The sequence below is a fragment of the Peromyscus maniculatus genome, chromosome 15 (genome assembly GCF_049852395.1).
Source record: "Peromyscus maniculatus bairdii isolate BWxNUB_F1_BW_parent chromosome 15, HU_Pman_BW_mat_3.1, whole genome shotgun sequence".
NCBI lineage: Eukaryota > Metazoa > Chordata > Mammalia > Rodentia > Cricetidae > Peromyscus > Peromyscus maniculatus.
Window position 1 is genome coordinate 43182628 of NC_134866.1, and position 18350 is coordinate 43200977.

General features: G+C 47.8%; 1 protein-coding gene across 1 annotated transcript in view; it reads left to right on the plus strand.

The window, feature by feature from the left end:
• Il31ra (interleukin 31 receptor A) overlaps nt 1-8293 on the plus strand; it is a 43021-nt gene extending 34728 nt beyond the window's left edge. The window contains exons 12-15 of the mRNA XM_042261560.2: nt 1170-1310; nt 3982-4075; nt 5529-5610; nt 7298-8293. Of these exons, the coding sequence (XP_042117494.2) occupies nt 1170-1310; nt 3982-4075; nt 5529-5610; nt 7298-7756 (776 nt within the window). The 3' untranslated portion in view covers nt 7757-8293. The remainder of the gene's footprint in view (nt 1-1169; nt 1311-3981; nt 4076-5528; nt 5611-7297) is intronic.
• Nucleotides 8294-18350: the final 10057 nt, after the last annotated feature.

Genomic DNA, 18350 nt, shown 5'->3' on the forward strand with positions numbered 1-18350 from the left:
TTTGTTTTTTCGAGACAGGGTTTCTCTGTGTAGCTTTGGAGCCTGACCTGGATCTCGCTCTGTAGCCCAGGCTGGCCTCGAACTCCCAGAGATCCGCCTGACTCTGCCTCCTGAGTGCTGGGATTACAGGCGTGCGCCACCACCGCCCGGCCACTGCAGAGCTCTTTAAGCTTGGGTTCTACTGCCCGCTGCCCAGTGCTTTATTCTTGAGTCCACAGTATCTTCTCTCATCGTAAACTCTGAGCTATGCTTGGATTCCCAGTTAGGCTAAATTTGACTTTGTTATGGTGGAGTAGACATAACGTAAAATTTAGCAATAAACATTTTAAGGTCTTAAGAACATTTACCATATTATGTAGTTATCACCTTTCTGTATTCCCTCTCCATATGGAGCTCTATATTCTTTAATCGGTCACTCCCCACTCCCCTCCTCCCACAGCCTCTGGTGACTACCAGACTGTGTCTATAGACTGTGCATTCAGATTATTTCAAAAAAGTAATCAGGGCTAAGGGGGCAGCTCATAGTCCAAGCCCTTATCTAACATGCACGAGGCTTTGAGTTCACCGCAAAATAAAATAAGTAAGTCGTACAGCATGTGGTCCCAAGGGGGACCTCATTTAGAAAACTGTTTGTCCCTGGCCACCAAGGATATGGAGCAGCCTTGTGGAGCTATTGGCCACTGTGTCTTCTTCAGAGAAATGTCCTCTTAATTTGTTCACCCGTTTTAACATTGAGTTATCTGTGTGACTTTGAGTTATGAACCCATTATATTCTGAGTATAAGCTCCTTATCAAATATGTAACTTACAAATACTTTCTTCAATTTTGTAGATAGTTATTTCAGTCTTATGCTGTCTTTTGATGAACAAAAGCTTTTTAATTTTAATGAAGTTCAGTTTAATATTGTTCTATGTGGTTGCTTGTGCTTTGGGTATCATATTTCAAAAACAATTCACAATTCAAAGTTGTGATTTACTTATTTTGGCTTTTGAAGGGTTTTATGTTTTTCGCTCTTGTATTTAGGTCTTTGGTCCATCTCGATGGACTTGTTTTCAGCAGAAGTTGAGAGGGGGCCGGCTAGACTTGCAGGTCAGGGCTTCTAGGGTCAGTACTAACGCACATTTTCAGTTTGGCTTGCTGTATTGTTCAGCTTCTGTTTTTCCCTTCAGCCAAGACAGTCAACTCCCGTGTCCTGCAGTATGACCTGGAGTCCCTGACACGAAGGACCTCTTATACTGTTTGGGTTGAGGCCAAGACTGGAGCTGGGGGAAAGAGTGGGAACATAATAAACTTCAGGACATTGTCAATCAGTGAGTACTAGCTTCAAGGCCTCCTTGTAGAGTTTACATTGTGTTGGAAATGCCATTTGTCAAGAGCAGGGAAGCCAGCAGAATGCAGCAGTGAAGCCTTGTGTGCTCTCTGGCTCAATCACCTCTCCGGGAGATGAACAGTAAGAAACTGCCGGGGAGCACTGAGGGCTGAGTCAGACAGACTGTTAGTTTGCTCCTCCTTCCTGATAGGAAGCCCCAAATAACCTTTGGGGGGAGCCATCAACTTCCTCCTCAATCGTGAGTAGTTCCATGACAGGTTGTCATCCTACCTCACACTCACGAGTTTCTAAATGTCAGGACTTGTGCAACAGACCCTTGCAAGGGAATGTTGGTTGGTCAAAGGTCACTGATGAGCAGGAAGAGACTTAATGTTACCATCTGTGGGGTTTGGGGGCAAAAAGATGTGTGTGTTCAACTCACCAGCTTCTGCATTGAAAACACAGAAAGCAGGAAAAATTTGATAGGAGTAACAATGTAAAATACAGTAGTTTCATATGGTGGTTGGCTAAGGAAGATATTTAATAGGAAAGCAGTGGGAATGTAATAGATGAAGGAAAAAGAAGAGAAAAGCCTGGTCTGCAGAGTGAGTTCTAGGACAGCCAGGGCTACACAGAAGGACTCTATCTCAAAAAACCAGAAAAACAAAAACAAAAACCAAGGAACACTGCCAAGTTTTGCAATAACTAGTATAAGCCAAAAAAATGTCTTCTTGAAGCATCTCAAAATCCTCTTGTTATTTATATTCTGAAAGAATAAAGTAGACTTGTGGCTCTGGAAACTATGAGCGGAGCATATGCCTTCACACAGAAAACATGTTCCATTCTGTGGGCAAGCAATGCCTTCTTGGAATTTTCTTTGATACTGCTTTTGAAAAAATCCTTTTAAAAAATCATGTTGTGTTTTCAGAGCACTGCGTGCAAGCTGTGTCAGCTCATGGAATTTTCTCTCAGGATCAAACTGAAGGCAAGATCCTGTGTTGGAGCCTAGGCTGTCTCTCCTTGACCTATAGATTAGGTTACAGGCCACTCTATGATCATGCTGGATTAGCTGAGTGAATTTATGTGAACCACATGCATGTGAGAGCCTGCATAGGTCAGAAGAGAGTTCGAATCACCTGGAACTTAAGTTCCAGGCAGTTGTGAGCAGCCATATGGGTGTTGAGAGCTGGACCTGGGTCCTCTGCAAGAGCAGCTGGTGCCCTTAACTATCTCTCAGCCCTCTACCACCCACTCAGACACAGCAGCCCCAGTTTAAAGTTCTAGATGCCCTGTGGAAAGCCCACCGGTCTCTGTCCACCCCTTACTTCATTTCCTCTCCCTTCCTGCCTCTGTTTCTCTAACTCACTCCTTCTCCAAAGCTTGTGCGCATCTCTGGAGTGCTTTTCTCCGTAACTGTGCAGGGCAGGCTCTTTCTCGCGATCAGATCTAGCCAGGCGTGGTGCTGAACACCAGCCTCGGCACTCAGGGCAGAGGCAGGAAGATGTGAAATGTAAGGCTCAGCCTACACGGTGAGTTCAGGCCACTCTGGCTACACAGTGAGACCCTATCTGAAAAATTAAATAAATGGTCCATACGTACATGCAAGATTAAGTTGTTAACCTCCCACCAGCTTACCCTAGTTGCTCTATTTGATTATTCTATTTGAAGTACTCTTACTTAGGATTCCCTAGAAGAACAGAACTGATATGGTTTATGTGATTGGAAGTTAGACTTTCCAGCAGTGGCCATCGGTATGCTGCCGAAGCGGAGACCCTGGTAGCTGCTCAGTCTTAGAAGTTAGAGTCTTTAGAATAAGAGTTGGGCTTAATGACGCAGTCCCCATCTAAAGCTGGACCTGGAAGCTCTCTGGAGAGTTGCTAGGGTGAGTCCATGTCCAAAGACTTACTACACTGAAGTCTGAAATCCACAGATAATGGCCCCAGCAATCAACGTTCATGATCAGGAAGAAGGAACTTGTGTTTACTGACTGGCCTTCTCTTTTTCTACATTTATCACATCTGGGGCCCAGCATATCCGATGGTCCTGCCTACAATCGGGGTGGGGGTGGGGGTCTTCCCTTAGGTTGTTCTCCCGTGGCAGTCCTCTGAACACACCCTCACAGACACACAGAAGCATGTTTTTACTGTTCTGTAGACATCTCTCAGTCCAGTCAAACCAACAGTCAAAGATTAACTGTCAGGGTTTTACTGTGTGAGGTTTTCTACCCCGGTATATAAGGACCATGTGAGTAAGGATCCGATATGTCTTGCTTATTTGTTTGTTTTATTTCTCAGAATGATGTCTGGCCAATAGTTATTATGCTCAGTAAGTACTGAGTAAATGAATGAATTTGGAGGATGACCCTGGTGAACACATTTACCAATATATAATGTGTAATATTTGAAGACACCATAATGAAACCCAGTATTCTGTATAAGTAATCTATACTAATACAAAATAAAGTATATCAATATCTACCCTATTACATGGGGGAAAGACAGCTAGATGGGGAACCAAAATCCCAGTGGTTTTAATAGAAAGAAATTTAATTCAAATAGCAGAAAATTGATGAGAATTGTTGCTGAGTCTAAAAGAAAAAGTTAATATTTGATTCTTGTCAATGAACAGGGGAACTATATTGACAATGGTATTTTGTTCTCTTTGTTGCAAAGGTATCCTTGAAATTATCTGCCTATCATCTCTGGTCGGAGGAGGCCTTCTTCTACTTAGCATCTTCACAGTGACTTCTGCTCTCAAAAAGCCAAAGTGAGTTTATAATTGACAGTGGATGCCTTAAAAGTGAGCAGCAGAAAGCCGTGGAAGGCATCGTGGTACATGGTGTCAGAGGGTACTCCACCCTGAGGGGGGTTCTTCTCACTCATTCATTTGGTCCACCTTGGTGGACACAATTAAAGGCAGCACCCTCAGACTCATCAGGACTCTGACAATCAAGAGGACTTATTTGTACAGGTCCGTCCACCAAGTCTAGATTCCTCTGAGGCTGAGGAGAGCCAGCTGCCCCAAAGGCTCTGTCTGCCAATGTCTATCACCTGAGTCTAGAGTGAGGGGAGACTGACTCTGGGTGTTAGCTGGGTGAGAACACATATCTGTCCTCTGTGGTGCAGAGTTGGAGTCCTGCCTGCTCTTGCCAGCGTGGGGAAAGAAATCTACATTTCTCCCAGCAGGGAGCCTTAGGCTGCCCTGGTGTTCCTCTTTGATAGAGCGTGCTACACTGGTCCCAGGGAGCTTTCTCTGCCCAGCAGCTGGGACTCATTCATGATTAAGCTAATGTCAACCTCAATTACCAACAGTATGGTGCAGCCAAGTCACAGCACAAATTTTTGTACGTCATGCTCTTGAGCAACCATCTTTGGCACATGTCAAAATCAGGTCCTGCCCCCAAGGGTTTCTGACTCAGAGTTCTGGATAAAGACTAAGAATCTGTATTTTGATTAGCTGTTGATGTTGGTGCTGAAGTTGGGAACATACTTTGGGAACCACTATGTAGAAGTGTGGGTAGTTAGTGTATTAGCTGCTCCCAAGAATATATCTGCCTAGAGTGACTGTAATGCAATTTCCAACATCAGGACCAGGGTAGAGATACAGGGGTGATGGAGAAAGGCAGGAAGGATATAATTACATGGGGGAAGCATGTGTCTCCTGTGTTGTCCCACAGACAACTGCTTCATATTTCCCGCCGTGTGGAAGCTTGCCCTTATTGAAAAGGGAGCTGTACAATTGCCTTCTGTCTTTTATTTTCTATTGCTGTGGTAAGACACTATATCAAGGCAGCTTGTAAAGGTTTTGCTGGACACTTACAGTTTCAGAGGGTTAGAGTCCATGACCGTTATGATAGGGAGCATGGCGGCAGTGAGGCTGGATCGGCTCTGGAGCAGTAGCTGAGTGCTCACATCTTGAGACACAGCCATATGTAACCGAGATGTGTGGGCTTCTGAAATCTCAAGGCCTGCCCCCAGTGACACACCTCCTCGTACAAGGTCATGCACTCTCAGTCATTCCCAAACAGTTCCACCAACTGGGGGCCAAGTACTCAAACATATGAGCCTATGGAGGCCATTCTGATTCAAATATCCATGCTCTTCTTGAATAGGGAGTCATGCAGTTGCCTTTAGTAAGCCTTGCCCTTAGCTCAGCCGCTCACTACACATGGATCATGCCCTGAACTCACCCCCTCTTCTAAAATCTCATCTCTTCATAGCCGGTTGACTCGTCTGTGTTGTCCTGATGTACCCAACCCTGCGGAAAGTAGTTTAGCCACGTGGATCGGAGATAATTTCAAGGTACACGTTGCTGGGTTTTGTCCAGGAAACTCTGCAGGCTGGCTGGGGGAGGTGGAGTGGGTGGATGGGAACGGGTGAGGCCTTTCTCTGGGTTTATAGAGAAAGAACTGAAGTTTGAAAGGCCCAGGAAACAGCTGAGCGAGCAGATGGATTCAGCCTTCCTACTGTGACTTTCAACTTGCACTCTGGATTAGAGCAAAGGGCATTACCAGGGTCCGAGGTATGCCCAGCACAGAACCAAAAGGCATTACCAGGGTCTGAGGTATGCCCAGCACAGAACCAAAAGGCATTACCAGGGTCTGAGGTATGCCCAGCACAGAACCAAAAGGCATTACCAGGGTCTGAGGTATGCCCAGCACAGAACCAAAAGGCATTACCAGGGTCTGAGGTATGCCCAGGACAGAACCAAAAGGCATTACCAGGGTCTGAGGTATGCCCAGGACAGAACCAAAAGGCATTACCAGGGTCTGAGGTATTCCCAGCACAGAACCAAAAGGCATTACCAGGGTCTGAGGTATGCCCAACACAGAACGGATCCTGGAAGGATGCCTCTGGAGAGGGGCTATTTCACAGACTTGGCTTTGTGATGGGGAGCAAGAGGGCCTGCCTGTCTACTCTGTGGCCATTTAAAAAGCAGCCAAAAGTGAATTAATCTGGAAGCCATTCAGAGATACAGGAATACTGGGAGAAATGGCAGCTTTGAATTGCATCTTTCTAATAGGGAGAGTTAGAGTCAAATCTTATTTAATTGGAAGTAGGGTTTCCTGGTGTATTTTTCCAAGTAGAAAACCTCCTTTTAAGTATGTTTTTAAATAGGAAACTTGAAAAAAATGTCTAAGTTATGACTTCCTCCTTCAGTGGAAGTCAGCTCAGTGAACTTATAGCTCTTAAATCCTTATTATTGAACATCCTTTCGCAGATTTTCCTTGATGCAAGAATTTAAAATGTTAGTATTTTTTTCAACTTAGAATTTATTTATTTATTTATTTTAAATTTTTATTATGTATATAGTATTCTGCCTGCATGTATGCATGCAGGCCAGTAGAGGGCACCAAATCTCATCATAGATGGTTGCGAGCCACCATGTGGTTGCTGGGAATTGAACTCAGGACCTCTGGAAGAGCAGCCAGTGCTCTTAACCTCTGAGCCATCCCTCCAGCCCTAGAATTTATTTTGTAATGGATGTTCTTATAATAATGAACTATTTCTGCTCCCTCCTTTTCTTCACTTGTGTTATATATTGGCCTCTTTGCTCTCCTGTTTATGAAGGTGATGAAATGTACTTTGTAGAGTGTGCAGGCCAGGCATCTCCGGCATGTGCTGATTAGGGAGCAGGACAGGTCAGCAGGAGACCAAGATGGTAGAGCCTCTGCTGCATTGGGAGGTAGCCTTAGAGAGCCTAGTGGTGTCTGCCTATATGGTTTTCCCCCAAGAGTTCTCATCTCACCTGGAGCTTTGTAAATATGCCATGGGAAACAGCCTTGAGCTCTCTAGAAGGACTGTGGGCCCAGGGGTGCTGTTCCTCAGGGAATAGAGCACTGTCACCAAGCTCCTGCGGAAGTGGCTGGTCACAGTCTGGACCAGCGAGGGATGTGGGGCAGGGCTTCTGTGTCCCAAATTGAATGATTCAGCTCCATTATTTGTACTCGGTACGTGACTCCTGGGGTGTCCCCTTTTCCTTTTGTAGGAGAAGTCACGTCCGAAGGAGCCTGAAAACTCTGGGAACACAGAAGGCAGGGTCCTAAAACCATGTTCTGTCCCTGCTGACCTCGTTGACAAGTTGATGGTGAACTTTGAGACTTTTCTGGAAGTTGTTTCTACAGAGGAAGCTAGAAAAGGTCAAGAGAGCATTTTGGGAGGGGAAGAGAATGAGTATGTGACCTCACCATCTAGGCCTGACTGTCCCCCGGGGAAAAGTTTTAAGGAGGCCTCTGTTTTAACCGAGGCTGCTCCTGGAGAGGCCTATAACCAATGTCTGGGAACGACAGAGGAGACATACACAGAATTCAACGAGCAGCTTCTGTCTTCCGGCCACAGTCCAGAACGAGAGCCTCTCTGTGAGGAGCGAGCTCCAAATCCATATCTGAAAAATTCAGTGACAACCAGGGAGTTTCTTATCCCAGAGCACACCAAGAGAGAAATCTAGGTGCAGCTGTGGCGTGAGGCCCTCGGAGACCGAATGGATCCCTTCCCTAGCAAAGGCAGGAGACTTCCGGAAACCTTCTTCGGCCCCTCCCCATTCATTTGGCTGCTAAGCTGCCTGGGACGTGGTGATTCAGACGTCAGCTTGTGCTTTACAGGGAAAAGTAAGTCACTTTCTTCTGGGGACTCCCTCCCAGGCCCCTTGAAATGATGGCATCAAGAGAAGGACCCAGCTTTGGAGCTTAAAGGACCCCTGAGGTGGACACGTCTGGCCTTATTCTCAGGAACCAAGTTGCCCCGGCCATAGCCGAAGCTGCCCTCGTGGTTCCAGGACAGTTGTTTCCTTGGTCTCTCCGCTTCCTCACCCTGTCCCTGAACAAGATGTCTCTTCTTGGTGCAGAGGCCAGGAAATGGAGGGAATTCCTAATGGTTTCCCAGGCTCCTCAGCCCTTGCTCCATCTCAAGGGTCTCCATCCATGCTCTTCCTGGGACTCTTCATCACCCGTTTATGTTTAGTTTTTTTTTATGTTGCAACACTGGGGGGGGGGTGTGAATCCAGTGGGGTCTTGTTTATACTAGGCAAGTGCTCTACCCATCCCATCCATCCCATCCACATTGACGGCGGGTGAATCGGGAAACGCGAGAACCCTCCAGTTAGCCACTGGCTTGGACTGCGGGCCAGGTCACAGGTCGGCCTGCGCCGTAGGCCATTTCTCAGCTCTTGCCGCTCTTCTGTCGTGTGCTCTACCTAGTGGCAGAAGGCACGTGGATCACTGCAGTGGTTTTTCTTCAGAGCCACTGACCCTCAACACTGGTGTGGAACGCAGGAGTGCTTACTGAGCAGACCCTAAAAAGATCTCTTCCCAGCCACACACAACCGGGACCCGGGAACATGGCATGCTCAGCAACTTTGCTGCTGTATCATGAGGACCTCTGCCCCTTTGCTATAGCCAAGCATACAGCCTGTGACAAGAGGGAGTCACGGGGGCTGTTTGCTTAGGCCTAGGGACCTGTGTGGCTGTGCACTGTGGGCCAGGTCACCGGGAACCTGAGAAGATCACAGTGGCCGAGGCGGTGAGTGAGTGGCCGGAAGTGCGGAGTCAGGTGCGCCCAGGAAGCCTGTGGTACTTTTCTCTAGGATTAATTAATTCATCTCTAGCCCCAGAGCCTGCATTTCAAGAGAACGACAGCCCAATTTTCCTGTCAAGACTTGACCTCCCTAGGACCGATCCTGAGGATGCTGAGGAGGGTGGTGTCTGCAGGGCTGTGCCAGCCAGAAAGTCTTCTAGAGTCACTTGTTCGTCCAGGCATGGTTTGGTCAGTGAACCATGCCCTGTTGGGTCACTGGCTACTTTTCTTGGTTGCAATCTTACTGTGGGCACAGGAAGTGGAGACTGCTTCCCGGAGGCCTCCCGCCCTCCATAGGCCTGTGAGTCCCTGGGTCTCAGTGACTGGCCCTTTCTCCAGCCCTGCTTTTTGCCCCTAGTTTATACAGTGACTGTTTATAGCTCAGGAAACCGGGGAGGAACATGAGGGAGCTGGATTCTCGCTCCTGGAAGAGATAATCAAGGGCACTCCCACACCTCTTCTCTCCAACCCTTCAGCCCCTAGCTGGGAGAATCTCAGACCCCATGGGAGCGTAGTGGAGCTGGCAGAGTCTCAAAGGGGTCCCCAGAAAAAAGACACGATGAGGCTTTTGAATCTAAAGCCCATGAACAGTGGGGGGAGAGAAAGAGAGAAGTGGAGAGAATACACACACACACACACACACACACATACACATACACACCACACACATATACACACTGCACCACACACATACACACCACACACACCACACACACACACATACATACACACATACATACACACACTGCACCACACACATACACACCACACACACATACACACCACACACACATATACACACTGCACCACACACATACACACCACACACACACACATACACACACTGCACCACACACATACACACCACACAAACCACACACACACACATACATACACACATACATACACACACTGCACCACACACATACACACCACACACACACATACATACACACACATTCACACACACACATACATACACACACCGCACCACACACATACACACCACACACACATCTCACACACACACATACATAGACACACTGCACCATACACATACACACCACACACACACATACATACACACACCGCACCACACACATACACACCATACACATACAGATAACACACACACACACACACACACACACACACACACACACACACACACACGATGCCCTCTGCCTGCCCTGCTACACGGCAGCAGCATCTTGGGTTGTCTTTGCACCTGCTGGCCTGTTCCCTCCTCTTGATTTTGCCTCCTGCCCATCCTCCCCTCTTTTCAGGCTCTCCGTGCAGCCTCCAGGTCTCCATTTCCTTTCTCCCCTTCCCAGCCTCCCTGTGCCACACCCCATACTTACCCTTGCTACCTTTGGCAGGTAGGATTGTTGAAGACCCTGCGTTGTCCCAGGCGGGCTTCGGGGTCGTCCCAGCAGAGCCAGCTCTAGGGACAGTTGCTTTTCCTTTCACACTGAGTTCTCCAGGTGGATCACAGCAGGCAGGTGCAGAAACCACGATGCCTTCCTGTCCTGGATCAAATCACCACACGCGCCCACTCTTAGCATCCAGGGGTTGCTTCCATGGATACCGAAGGCCATCGTACATCGTACATCGCTGTGTTTTCTCTCTTAACTGTCAAAGAAAAAGGATGCTGGGAGGACTCAGGGAAGTCATTAGGTGGCAAAGTCAGTAAAAAATGATCAAATGCATGGTAAAAAGAGATTCCCAGGATCCCGGGAACCATGCACACAGCTAGATTAATACCATGAATGGCCTTTCATTTACAATAATAGAAAAAAATTGAAGACTAGTAGAGAAGCCAGTCTATTTTTAAACAACAGAAACCCAAAAGCAACTTCAGGAACTGTGGCAGAGACTTAGGACTGTAGGGCCTGTGGTGTTTCCCATCTGCCCCTCTGCAGGAGGTCTGTGGACATCTGTGTAAGGCTTAGACATCATGGTCTTAACGCTGAATTAGCTGCTAAATTAAAAAAAAAAAAATCAAGGGACCAGGAGGAGGCTTAGCAGGTAAGAGTGTTTGCTGAACAAATATGAGAACCTGAGTTCAAATTCCCAGCACCCACATAAAAGGCTGGGTGTCGCCATGTGCGCCTGTAACCTCAGGGCTGCAGGGGCTGGAGACAGGAGGATTCCTGGGTGTGATAGCCTCCAGCCTGGCCCCACATTCAGTGAGAAACCCCGTCTCAAGGGACTAAGAGAGTGAGCAATAAGGGAGGACACCCAACCTCCCTCTCGGACCTCTAGGCACACGCGTGGGCACACGTACCTGCACACACTCGGACATACATCACACACACACATGTAGACACATACCCCCCAAACAAAAACCAGGATATCTTTCTGGTTTTCTAGTTGAGAACCTGCCTCCTGCAGAAGGGCACACACTCGGGGGTCCCCTCGCCCTTATCACTTCCTGTCCTCTACCCAACCCTGTGGAGAGTCAGCGACTGTTTGCCATTTGCATTGGCTGTGCTCACCCAGGGGGAGTGTGCCCTTTCACCTCCACCGTCAGACAGAGAAGCCAGGCCTGGAGATACTTTGACTGTCATGGCCTGTGTGTGTGTGTGTGTGTGTGTGTGTGTGTGTGTGTGTGTGTGTGTGTGTGTGTGTTACTGGCATCCAGTGGGCAGCAGCCAGCAATGCTGAACTCTGTCCTACAGGGCACAGCCAGCCTCACCCTCACAGCTAAGGATAACTGCTCTCCAAATGTCAGCCGCCCCAGACTTTCATGGGCTTGCATGCTGTGGTCTGCGAGACAGTCCTGAGTCAATACGACTGGGCTGAACACCTGTCCACTTGGGGCTGTTTACAAAGCTGAATTTGCTGAAGGAAGGCCTTAGGATCACATCTTGCCTGGTACAACCTCAGGAGGCTACAGTGATTTTCAGGGTGACCAGAGATGTCTGAGGGGTACTTTATCCTTTTCCATGACAGTCTACTGTTTCACTGCTATGAGCTTGATTTTGCTTTTGTTAACTGTTTTATGTGAATGTTAGCTATCATAACGCCCATCCATCATCGATTATGTGGAGGTGTTGGTGTCTTGCACTCTAATTGTGGGGGTCAGAGAGGATGGAGCCTAGCAGAGGATATTAGATGTCCCCATTCCCTCTGCACGCTGGGGTCAGCGGAAGATTTTTGTTGGAGCACAAACAGCTCCAGTCCATGGTAGAGGAGCCCAGAGGTCCCAACTGCCCCTTCGGTATTGAGTTTTGTGTACACAGTCCTGGGCACGGGACCTGCCCTGAGCTGCTGAGGACTCAGGAGAGGACAAAAGCGGAGTCAGCAGGGCCTTCCAGGGCCCTCCGGAGAAGGTTGGACGCAGATGGTGCCTGCTTCACTTTTAGACGGGGGGATCTTTTGTCTTTCTCAACCGCAGTCTGTTGTGGATGGGGTAAGATAGGAGAGGACTGTCCTGGGGCCTAGATTTGAAATGAAAATAAAAATATGCAAACCAGAAAAGGCACCGATTTCTGAATGATCGCAGCAACAAAGAACACCAGGCCCACGTCCCCTGAGGCTGGGCATGTCCGCTTGTCCACAGATTTATTATGTGTCTGGGTGCTATATGACAAGTGAATGGCAGCTCTGTGTGCCGAGTGGGGTGAATGCCCATGAGTCACATGGCGGTTGCTGTGGGAGGAGCGTTCCAGGTACTTTATCGTCCACGCATTTGTAGTTTGACCGTCCATATAATAAAGCCATAAGACTGCCTTCATAGTTTTCTGCACTTCTAAGGTTTCTCCTCCTTCATTATTTAATCTATAAGCCTGGCCAGGTGTGATGGCGCAGAGGGGTAGGTAGAGGCAGGAGGATTGCTGCAAGTTTGAAGCCAGCGTGGTCTACCCAGAAAAACAGCCACGATTCCAGAGGGTGAGGGCGGCACAGAATGAATAGAGACCAGGGTCTGTGGCGGTCAAGGATGAACCCCAGGTGACCAGGACTCTCTAGGTCATCTCGCTCTTTGCTTCTCCTTCCAGGAATCCCTTCTTCCAGGAAGTCTCCTGTCAGCCAAGCCACTTCATTACCATAGACGTTATTATAAATTTAATTCAACAACATCATTATTTTAGAGTTGTATAGGTTGGAAGTCCAGCTGGGTCTCTCTGGGCCAAAGTTCGAGCCGTACCATGTTCTGGAGAAGCATGCTGCCCTTTCCTCCTGCGGCTGTAGCCTCTTCCTCTCTCTACCAAGTCATCGGGGCTCTAGACCTCCTCTGCTCTCCCACAGGCATGTCTTGCTCAGCTTGTTGGGCCTGCAGGCAGCTTGAGGCTTGGGATTCATCTCATCATCCACACCCTGCCTAGAAAACCTTTACCTACACTGCCACCAGGTCACAGGCCCGGCTTTACAGCTGACATTTTGTTTTGCAGAGATGACCCTTCAGCCTTATTTGGGGCACAGAGCAAATGAATGCGCATCATCTGCTAGGCACACTCCAGGAGCGTGGGAGGGGTGCTGGAAGAGAAGGGCCAAGCACTTTCATCTCAAGTCAGAATTCCAGATGACCCACGGGGCACACAGGTGCACAGCAACTAATGAAATGTTCAGAGCCCTCGGAGGGCTGAAACCGAGGGTGGTCCCAGGTGTGGTGGTACACCAGTAATCCCAGCCTAGCACATGGGAGACAGGTTGGAAAAGAGCATTTGAAGTCAACCTAGAGCATGTAGTGGACCCTGTCTCAAAACAACAAAAGCCAACCAACCAATGATCTGTCTGTCTGTCCGTCCGTCCGTCCGTCCATCCATCCATCCATCCATCCAACCAAACAACCCCAGCTAGACATGTGGACATCTCCAGTTTCTGTGCTTCAAAACTGCCTTTATGGGAAACAGCTCAAAGGAGCACACCCACAGTAGTGTAGCTGGCCTTTCAAAACCAACAGTTTGCTTAGACACTAGGCTGTACATTTTCTCTATGTAGCAATGTGTACTAAGGGTCCGTCCAGCCCCTCCTGGGATATGTGTATCCACCAGGCTGTGCTGTCCTCCAGGAAATAAATAGGAGTTCCAGGAAAGTGACAGACTTGAGGGCTGTCGGTTTCTGCACAAACCTGGCAATAGCCTCCCAGCTGACGGAGTCGGGACATCTCATGGGCTAGCTCCAGGGCACGTCCTTTTATCTTTTAATGGGGGCGGGGGCACACTCCACCCAAAGGCAATTGCTCTCAGACCTACAAGATTTCCTCCTCCTTTTCTAGAATAGAGAGCCTCGCCAGTCCTCCCCGACCCCAAATTAAAACCAGAAAGAGCAATCACAACAAAACCCAGTATAAAAAACTTCTACACGAACCAGAGGAATGAGGGATTCCTGCCTCATGAGTGTTCCTTGAAACCCCCTAAAGTCCTTGGCTGGGAAAGCCCAGGACAGTCCCTTGAACAAGGTCTGTGGTACCCGAGGCCCATTACTACATAGCAATATGGATGCTTAAGGTTCACCGATGGGCACTGTCCCCATAAAAGCTGAACAGTGTCAGGGGCAAGACTTGGCTAACTTGATGTGTGGGGAGAGAGGCAGGTTTGTGGGGCCCAGCAGATCTTGCGTGTGTATTCATAGAATAGTATGTGAGTTTGGGACCGGACCTCACAAAGGACAGAGGGGAGGAAGTGAGAGATGGTAGAGAGCCCTGGGGACATTTACACACTTTGGTCATCACAGTCCCAGGCCACACCATCATTTAATTAGGGCTCAATGACAAAGAATTATCTGACTCATTCTCTGCCTGCAGCACTCTATATAATGTAGGTAACAGGGGCCTCCTCTGTATCCCTCACCTACACTCCCATGACCAGCTCCCTTTCTCTCCTCTTTGTGATGGCTGGATCTCCTGAGGGTGGTCACCGGGCGCAAGCTAGCTAAAGGCTGGGAGCAGTTGCTACCTCACACCCAGCTAATGTAGGTATAAATACATGACGATAGAACTGGGGGGGGGGTCAGGGTCAGAGGGGACACTGCATGGTTGGGGGTCACCACAGCATGAGGAACTGTATTAAAGGGTCGCATCGTTAGGAAGGTTGAGAACCGCTGTGATAAAGCAACCAAGGGGGAATGAAAAAAGATGATACAGGAGCCTGTCAGGGTCACTCGGAGGCACATGTGGCGAGATTTACGTCAAGCTGGAGTTCCTAGGGCAAGCAGTGACAAAAGTGGTTTTGAGTTCCCGGAGGTTCTACAGCTACAACTACGCAGTCTGTCAAGGGCTGGAAGGGATTCAGGTGATCTCACTGCACCCACTGTTTTGGAGGGTGGGAAATCTCATGGGCTTGGGTGGTGCTAGCTTCCCTAGAGGATGGCCAAGGCTGTCTACAGGTGAAGACCACGCAGGGTGACTGAAGACCTCGAAGTGCATTGTGGACTTGTTGGTCTCTTACAAGGTACAGAATATTTGGACTTGGGAGGATCTGGGGTCCGGAGCCTCGGCTTTTGGAACATCAAGAGCAGTGGGCATCCACGGATGGATGCAGAGATAGAGGGCTATAAAGGATTAAGCTTGTCCTCCGGTTCAGATGTCCTGCATATCAGATATTTATTTACATTATAACTCATAACAGTAGCAAAATCACAGTGGGCAAGTATGTTCATTTCTCATCTAAAAGAAGCATTTTGAAATAGAGATTGTTCATTCTGCTTGGGGCCCTTGTATCAGCTAGTCAGGCCTGTGGCATCAGCCCCGAGCTTTTCTGGTCCCCTGCCCCCAATGTTCCTACCTAGCTAAGGTAAAGCATGTTACTCTATCAGTATGCCAGGTAAAATGTGCCCATAGATGTAACTGTGCCATGACCATGATGGGTGCAACCAATGACTTTCGGATTAAATTTCAGGCTCACGCTGCAAGAGGTACCATGTTTGGTACTGTCAGCCTAGGCCAAAACCTTGGCTGGGGAAATGATAGACCCCAAGGGGCAAGGGCAGCTGGAGTGTTAGGAAGCTCTGTCCTCTGAGCATGACACAGCTGTTGTGCTCTTGAAATCAGAGCGCCGGGGTTACCCACATGAGCCCCTCACCCCTGCGGAGGGGAGGAAACAGTGGTATTGTTACTCTGCCTGGGCACAAGTTGCCTTTGTTTCTGTAACGCCTATGATGCTGTAAATCTCAAACCCATTGGTTCATCACACTGGACTTGGGTGGAACTGTTTCTTTGGTTTCTTGTTGCCTTCTCTATTTGGGGTGAATATAAATAGACTCCCTAGGAAATTCATGAAACATATAGTCATGTCGTAGAGAGCCAACCCCAGAGACACCCTTTGTGGGAGCCCACAGAAGTTTCCTAGTGAGATCCGAGCTTGCTTTACCCAGCAGGGCTGCATAAAGGGATGGACTGACAATGTACATGGTTACCAGGTGTTTGGAAGGGTCTGCACTTGGCTGTGCTCGGGGGAGGTCTTCTGCTCCACCCCTTGGCATTCCTTTAAAAAGCCCTTTAGAAGAGACAGGAGGGGCCGATGGATAAGGTACCAGGCCCTCCTGAGGCTATTCTATGTTTCTATTTGTTTCTCTTTCCCCTCTATATTTTTATCTAACTCTCTTATCCCTCACTCCTCAAGAGTACCCTGGGGGAAAAGGTGGGGCGGGTCCCCCACAATCCCTTGCCTTCCTCACATCAGAATCAGACTGCTTCACTGTGTGACTGGAACCCATTTTAACTTGTTCTTACCAGCGAGCCAGTGAATGTGAGGCCCAAGCTGAAGGTTTGCTCTGTCTCATCGCCTACAATGACTTTTCTCCTCAGGGACAAGGAAGCCACTCTCCATGGATGAAAGCAGGACAAGCCATTGGTACAGCCTTCAGTCTATCCTTGTTCTGGTTTGAGAGTGCAGAATAGCTCTCAGGGGTCCACAGGAACGGCCCTTCCGGAACCCACTGGAGAACGCAGTGAATTCTGATTGGCTGCTGGCCTGTCCATCAGGCTTGCTGCTTAGTGAAAGTGGGTGGAGCTGGCTTAGCATGTTTTAAAGCGGTCCTGCGGCCCAGGGGTCCACAAACTGTCAAAATGAGTTTCCTGGGTTTGGTGACACCCGCCTTTAATCCTAGCACTTAGAAGGCAGAGGCAGGTAGATCTCTGAGTTCGAGGCTGGCCTAGTCTATACATAGTAAGTTCCAGGCTATAACTTAAAAAAAAAAAAAAAAAGTCAGTGAACAAAATGTATTAGTAAAAAGAGCAAATACATGTGTTATATTTTAAAATCAGGATCTTTTCATACAATTACTGAGATCAATTTTTCCATTTTACTTTTGGTTTCTGAAATACTGTGTAATTTTTTGCTGGGCAAATATTCTATATTATTTTATCATATTTTATATTTTCTTATGAGGCCTAGTTTTTAATGTAAATAAATTTCATCAAAAGTGATAGTGATGATTCTACCACTTAAATATTCTATTCGTAAGAAATTGTTCCTACTTGTAACATTCTCAGAAGAACTTTAGTGTGAGTTGGGAAAAAATTTTTAAATATGTATTACATCTTTCAATGTCATAACAAGCACCATCCAAGTTCTGATCAAGACAGACAACATTTTTTAAAGGTTTTAATGTGTTGTTTTTGAAAGTATTGGGTGGGTCTCTAACTAGGAAGGGCTGAAACTATTCATGACTTCTTAGGAATCACTTTTTTAACATTTTTTTGGAGCCAGTTCATGCTGCTGAACTCGCCATGAACTTGCTCTCCTGAGGGTTGTGTCCCACATCCTGTGATTACAGGTATAAACCACCAAACTAGCTTAGGACCCCTGTCAACTGAACAAAATAGCCACCAATCCTAATCACATTTGTAAGTGTTTTACAAATGAGCAACATTTTTATAAATTCCAAGAGAATGATGCTGACATTATGTTTTATTACACACTTCGTCAAACATTCTTTTATTTCAATTTCATAATTTTTTTGGCTTGTTGGCAATAGCTCCTTTGTTTAGGCTGAGTAGATTTTTGTAGCTTCCTGAAGAATTCGATAGCCTTGGATCTGGCCTTTTGGTACCAGGTGCACAGACAGGTACTGACTGTTTAAATGAACACACCCAACTGACGTTGAACCAGAAATCACTTTGGTGACCACCATCACTTAGACATGGTTCGTGGCAAAAGGGGGATTGCTATTCCCTTGGAGGCAGATGGTTTCGGGTGGAAGGCGTGGGTCAGGGTTCAGCTGCGTCAGGCGCACAAGCAGGAAGGTAGCTTCCGTGCTGACAGGATCCGGCCAGTTTTCCAAAGTGGCCCACTGGGTGTTAAATGTGACACCTAAACAGGTCATCCCATTAGCCCTGGACGTGTGAACTGGGGTCCAAGGAGTCTGTCCCTTTGGATGACTCCATAATTACCCATCACCTGGGTCCCGCCTTTTGCTCACCTGACCACGGTCACTCCTCACCAATCAGAACGCTGCTTTTGTGGAAGTGAGGGCAGGGGTGGTCTCTTCAGTTCCTCAGGAACAAACCAGGAGACAAGTACAGG